The sequence below is a fragment of the Narcine bancroftii genome, chromosome 3 (genome assembly GCF_036971445.1).
Source record: "Narcine bancroftii isolate sNarBan1 chromosome 3, sNarBan1.hap1, whole genome shotgun sequence".
NCBI lineage: Eukaryota > Metazoa > Chordata > Chondrichthyes > Torpediniformes > Narcinidae > Narcine > Narcine bancroftii.
In genome coordinates this window covers 94,339,670-94,346,511 of record NC_091471.1, presented here as the reverse complement: position 1 = coordinate 94,346,511, position 6,842 = coordinate 94,339,670, and the positions used below count along the sequence as shown (strand labels likewise).

General features: G+C 37.5%; 1 protein-coding gene across 1 annotated transcript; it reads right to left on the bottom strand.

The window, feature by feature from the left end:
- Nucleotides 1-593: 593 nt before the first annotated feature.
- LOC138756170 (fibroblast growth factor 9-like) lies at nt 594-4,790 on the bottom strand. Its single transcript, XM_069922795.1, has 3 exons — nt 4,517-4,790; nt 3,161-3,264; nt 594-1,038 (listed from the first exon to the last, which is right to left on the bottom strand). Exons 1-3 carry the CDS (start codon nt 4,788-4,790, stop codon nt 793-795), a joined length of 624 nt encoding a protein of 207 aa, XP_069778896.1. The 3' UTR covers nt 594-792.
- Nucleotides 4,791-6,842: the final 2,052 nt, after the last annotated feature.

Below are 6,842 nucleotides of genomic sequence, written 5' to 3'. Positions count from 1 at the left end.
GCACAGTCAAGGGCCAGCTACATATAGATTATAGATTAAAAAAGAATGCTCCATGACAAGGAAATCCATGGTAGTACCTATTGTTTCAAGATACATTCTGAAAACTCTCTGAGTTAACATTGACACAGTTAATTTTGTGTATTTTTTTTTACCTTACCTGTACATTTCTCAGTAAAAATAAACTCTGCTTCATAAATAATTTTATAAAATAAATATATGCAATTTGGATTTGTATAAATACATCCATCTCAAGACATGTAAAGACTCCTGTCTGAGATAATGTGAGTTTAAGTTCAGGGCAACATTAATGATAGAGGCCACACTATTGTGCTATAAATTACAGAAACACTCACTGTTCTGATACTCTGCAGTCACAGTGAAAAGTTCAATAGCAGTCTTCATTGTAGATATTTTAGGTTGACTTTTTTTCCTTTCTCCATCAAGTCCAAGAGTTACACAAAGGAATGTTTTTCCAGCACTATTCTGTCAATTTAATTTCTCAGCAAAAAATGGCACCGGCAGCATCATATAGCAACGTCTACAATCGACACATACCAATTCCCATTGCCTGCTGCAATATATAGTGTTATTGATATCCGTAAGTTTTGAACTCCTAGCATATGGATGCAAATATCCTGACTAGTTGATTACACATCAGAAGTGCTCCTCATTTGATGAAACTAAGGCCACATCCTTTACAAACCACCCTCTCAACCATTTGCAGCCATAGGAAGCTCGTGTTTCTGTATTTAACAGAGTAAATAATTCTTCTTCTTCAGAAGTTGAATTGTTTCAACTATAACCTAATATATCTTTATAGAGTTCAGGTACTTTCTCTGGATCCACAGGTCTTGGCAGAAAATGTGTAAACTTCTGATGTCTTTTGGATCTACTGCCATCTCTTTGAGATCCATCTTTATTGAGTGCCACAAAATATCGCCGCCCTGTATCATTGTGTTTATATAAATTGGAAGAATATGTGTTATACCAATTTTCTTCGAACTGTTCTCTAAAGATGCACTCTGCTGTCAGTTTATCCTAAAAGGAAAAGACAGATAATAAAGGATCACTCACTGCAAATAAATAGTAGATTAAAATATGGATTATTTATATATTCAGGAGCTAAACACTTGATCTATGTAGCTTGATGAATTTCGTGCTTAGATAACAAAATGATTCAGAATATTAGATATTTATTTAAACGTACACTTGCTTGCAGGCACAGAAGTACAAATTATGACCACACAGATGGTCTTAGTGAAGTGAATTTAGTGATAGAGGCACATGTGGGCATTCTCTACATCAATGGGTCTTGGAGGATGTCTCAGACAGGATATCCCACACCGCCCTCCCCCCATCCTCCTTCCCCACAAAGATCATTAAGCTCATTAGGGATGTATGTGTGTGGGTATAATGTGTGCCTATGTTGGATCACAGGGACCAAGTATAAACCAGAGGAAAGCATGCTCATAAAGGAGTTAATCCAATTTGTTGTATTTGTTCTGAGGATATGGATGACACTAGCCAGGCTGAATTACTGACCTAATGCCCTAATAAACCTTTCCATTTAAACTATAGCAGACCTGGTGGCTGCCGTGCTGTGACAATTTGAACCCACCCACAACAAAAGAAACTGACTTATGAACAATTTTTATTTCAGAATTCCAACATCTGTAGTTTTTTTTTTATTTTCAAAGAAAACTAACCTGATTTTACTTTATAATCAATGGAATTATTAATATGGTTTTGATTAATTTCATGTTTTTGTGGCAATCTTCACTCAACCTGACTGATAAAATGTTCAATCTACTTATAATAATTCGTCCATTCTTCTTACAAACCTAACCAAAATGTTACAACTATGTTAGGTCAACAAGGCTACTTTTTTTCCAATTTTATTCCTGTTTTTTTTTTCATTTTAAATTGTATTGATTGATGCTGAATTACTTAAATTGAATGAAAACTATATTTTTAAAACTTCAAATTCAAAAATATTCCTAATTGTTTATATTGCTTTACAGATATTTTGCGATTTAGACACCACCTACTGGAATTCGATTCCATTACAAGAAAATGTTGTTCATAAATCAAAATCTTGGAGCCCAAAATAATTTCCTATGCACATTATTTATATAGTGTTAATGTTATATTGCATCAATACTGCGATGAATTAAACAATGTTTATCATTCTTATACCTATTTTTCAGCAAGTTTTCTATTTGAATGTGACAAATTTTGTGTAAGTTATTTTATTCGTAGTACAAGAATACTTCCAGAAGAGAAAATATAATTGTAAAATTTGTGTAATTTTATTAATAAGCCCTTCATGAATACTCTACTAATGAGGGTATATTCAATTTAAATTTTATAATGATTTGGCAATAATTGGAATTATTCAGTATAATTGAAAGTATTTTCCTAAATACAGAGACAATATCAGCATTGGTTTCATATATAAGTGATGCATCCTCTTCACAGTAAACATTGCCCATCTCGAGCCTAAAATGTCCCTGTAGCATTAAAGTGGTAATTTTGCTTTCAAGACCATTTCTGGTTACCATCTGCGTAAGATTGCTCAAGTAATATTATACAGCAATGAAGTGCAAACCTTGTCTCCTGACAACCAGATTGAAAATATATGCAGTACATTTGTCAAAATATTCTGTTAATTGTTTCTGAGCAACAACGAAAACTAAAGCTTGCAGGCAGATATTCATATTGCTCTCCACCTTTTCTCTGTGGTAACTATATCAGAATTAAGGAATAATTGCATGTCAGGTTACCTTAAGTCGATCAAAAAATTATACATTCGCAAAATTTGCCAGAAGTTAACAGATATTGGAAAAAAGCAAAGGGAAATAAACATTTCGTTTTTAAAATGACCAAATGCAGATTTCATATTTTTGCAATGTTGGATAAAACAGCACAAGTTGCTTTGTCTTAAAAGTAAAGGAGTATTGCACTAGTATCTACTTAATTCAAATTGATGTATAAAACAATCAAGCTATAGAATAACTTGTCAGATCGTATGGATTTTAACATCGCTCTCAACTTCTTCCATGTATTTACATTAGAACAGTATTTCAAGGTCCATCAGCAGCCACAGTATGGAAACGAGAGGGTGGTATTTCGAATATTAGCTTTAGAGTCATTTACTTACCGAGCCATACAATTCTCCTTTGTCGTTCATTGCCAGGTACAGACCACTATCCACTCCTCTAATGCTGACCAACCCTACAGCTATGCTGATAAACTCCAGGATCCCTATAAACAGGGCGAAAATGCATTAAAACTCTGCATTTAAAAAAAAAGATGTGAATAAACTACAGAATTAAATGTTCGCCTTAGCTCCGCGCCCGACAAAATACTGCGGTGGTATGGAATGTTATTGGGCACTCGGACTAACTTAAATTTGTGTTGAATTAGACGTGCGTTTCGAAACGTAAATTGTCGTGCAATCTCTGGAATTTCCGCAGGTGCATGCCAGAAGGCGAAAGTGCTTTGGCCATTGTCCCATTTCATTTCCTGATAATACGAGAGGATCAGCCCAATTGGAGTTTAATTTTAGAACGTTTTCATCAGATGGCATTTGCCGGAAGAGTATTAGAAATGTCCAGGTTTCAGAATTGCTGCCCGCACTGCTTCCAGATTCAACTGGGCTGGAGAAGAGCCAAATTGCAATCGTGCCTTTGACACTTGGATGCGTGTGATGTGCCTGCCAAGTCGGAGAAAGGAAGCGGAGTGAATTCCGACCGCCGGGAGAGAGCCTCTGCAGAGCATACTGCGGAAAAATGGTTACAATCTCAAAAAGTTGGACAAAGGAGGCTCGGTGGGGCCATGGTGGTTTGTGGAAGTCCACACCAGATACAAATTCGAGAAATAGACTCGGCGCGTTTCATGTAATGAATTTCTTGAAAGATTGAAAGTTCCATAGTGACTAGATCGTATCGAACTGCAGACAGGCAATTGAGTAGGTGTTAATAGGAATCTGACAATTCTGAATTATGTCCACGTCGTCTCAAATAAACCTGAAGCGAATAAGTGATTGTTAAACTCTTTAAAGTTACGCGTGAGTCCGAGGTATTGAATGTGACAAGAAGAAGGATTTGGCTTCTATTTTAACCGCATCAGTAAGAAGGGACCAAAGAAAGGTAGAAGTTTAAAAGAACGCCGAGAAATATCTGATGTCATGCTGACAGAATATACTCGGAAACGTGGTCTAAATATTGGGACTCAACAAATTTGTAGGCATCACAAAATAAGTCTATTTCAAAGACCATTATTGCAGCATGATGCATGAACCGAAAGGCTCTAATAGCAGGAACTATATATGGTCCAGGCACCTCAAAATCACAGCGATCCGGAGCAGCCTGGATCTGACTGTGAGCAGAGTAAGAGTTGAAATGGCATTAGGATATTTCAGGGTCGCTCTGCTTGGTTACCTATCTAAAGTTCTTCTTTTCGCGAGAAGGGCTGAGCTGTGCGATTGTTTTACTGTTCAACGAGGCCAACCTACCGAATCGGCTGTGGTCTCGCCTGGTGCCCTGCACTGTTCCACCTGGAAGGATCTCCAAGTGAAAGCCAGTCCTGCAGTACAACTGCCTCCTTCGCAAAATCCCTTGCAAATGCATTAAATCCGTGGTGGTGCTACGAGACAGCCTGCTCTCGGTTTGAGCGAGGTGGTCGCTGAGAAGGACCGGGGCGTCCACGGGAGGAAGAAAGAAAGGGGCCGCCACATTCCCACCATCCAGACCGCCCAAGTAGCTCCCGATTTCGGCTAATGGGGCCATAGCGAGCCGTTGATCACAACCAAGGAAACGGTCCAATGCTAAAATAGAATATATTAAAAAAAAGCAATTAAAAAGTGAAACGATTACATTTCTGATGATGTTCCCGCTTTTTACTCAGTCCTCTTGTTCTATCTATTTTCTAAAAGCGCTTGGAGTAACATATTCCAGTTTGATGCTGTGAAGAAAACGGATCCGATTAGCCGACTGTTTATATACATACCGTATGTAAATAAGCCCTCGGGGCATGTGCTCATAAATTCGGCTCATTCAGATCGCCAAAGTTTTTCATTTATTTACTTTCAAGGGCAGCCACGATCTTTTACACAATGTTCAAACCACTGGCAGTACAATTAAAAGATCGGCGAATGTGACTGTGTGCCGTGCACAAAATCTCGGTTCCAAGATTTGGTGCTGAATAGCAATTAAACGATTTCGCTTCTTACCTTTTGCCCAAGGAGGGAGATAATTTCGGCTTAATTCCCTTGTTTAAGACATGAATTTTATATAAACATCGGGCAGTTTGATATACTAGGTACTGCTTGATGTCAAAGCATTACGTGGAACAGGTGCAAGATAAGGTAGGAGTGGAGGCGTTACCCGAGACTTGTACCTGCCCAGACACATTAAGGCATAAATCCGTAAAACACCCCTCCCCCATCCTCCCCACATTAGTGCCATCACCACCGCTATGTGATTTTGGAAGCAAACTTCAATGGTAAATACGGCTGTCGGAGATGGGGTGGGGGGGATGTACAACTTTAATCACGTTTATAAAAAATCAAAGCTGTGCGCCTTCCCTTTCTGACTGGGAGGAATTAAGTTGCATTTTTAGCGTCCTTTTTTTTCAAAATTGAATGAGGATATTATCCAGATTTCATACTGCTGATCAGGAAATGATTTTAAATTGGAAAAGCAACGTGCGTATAAGGTAACACAATATTGAATAGAATCCCAATATCATAAAGTGAAGAAATGGAATTCGTGTACTTTCTAAATATAATCTACCCAATGAGTATTTTTTTTAAGAGTCCCCTTTAAAACTTAAAGGCATGTCAAGTGTTTTTTTTTGGTTCCATTGCCAACCAAATAGGTCCTATCCGCCTTGGTAAAATATATATCCTGACAAAATAAGTCACACCTTGTCAAGAATAGACCTTCCAACAGAAAATGAAGACAGATCACAACGCTATTTTATGAGGGTGCGTGTGCGCACGAATCAAAGCGTCGATGCTTCAGCGAGGCAGGGATTTCTCACTTCATTGTATTTTGTATTAAACAAGAGTGATAAATTACCCCAAACAAGTATCAACGACCCCACAACAGGTGTCTGTTGTAATTTTTCCCTTTGTAAACTATGATGTCATGTGCAAACCGCTATAATTGTAATCTCAAAGCATATCTGTGTCAACATAATAACCGAAATGTTAACACTTCCACTGATCAGCTCTTTGATTTTTTTTTTGGTCTGATTGTAGAGTGAAATCAAAGGGTACAGATCAAAGTTTGAAAAATACAATATTTAAAATTATCTTCTCAAAACAAATTTTATGGCTCCTTATATGACAACAAGGTGCAACTGTTGAAGATATAGCGGAAACGATTGTACTCCGTGCATTGTAATTTCATGGATTATTGTTTAATCCATGTTCATTGTCGAAATTGGGTAGCAGTTTGCACATTTTCGTGCTAAATTATAATGGTTATAGATGATCTGTTCACATGACAGATTCGTTTTATTCTGGGACTGAAGGCACAATTTTGTAATTTCAGTACTCATTTTGATTTTTTTCATTTTCCAAAATTGTCGTTGATAGTTTATTTTAGCCCTCAATCAATGCAGGACAGTCACAATTCTAGACGTTATACTGATCACATAAACAATGAAGTTAAACATTTTATTTAGGTGTAAGTTTGTTTATTTGTCACAATATATCTGGTACACTTAGTAGGGTTCTTCCGTGAGTAGGGTGACAGCTTTCCCAAGATCGTGTTCCCAAGATCGCCTTCCCAAGATCGTGTTATATGGCGAGCTCTCCACTGGGCACCGTGACA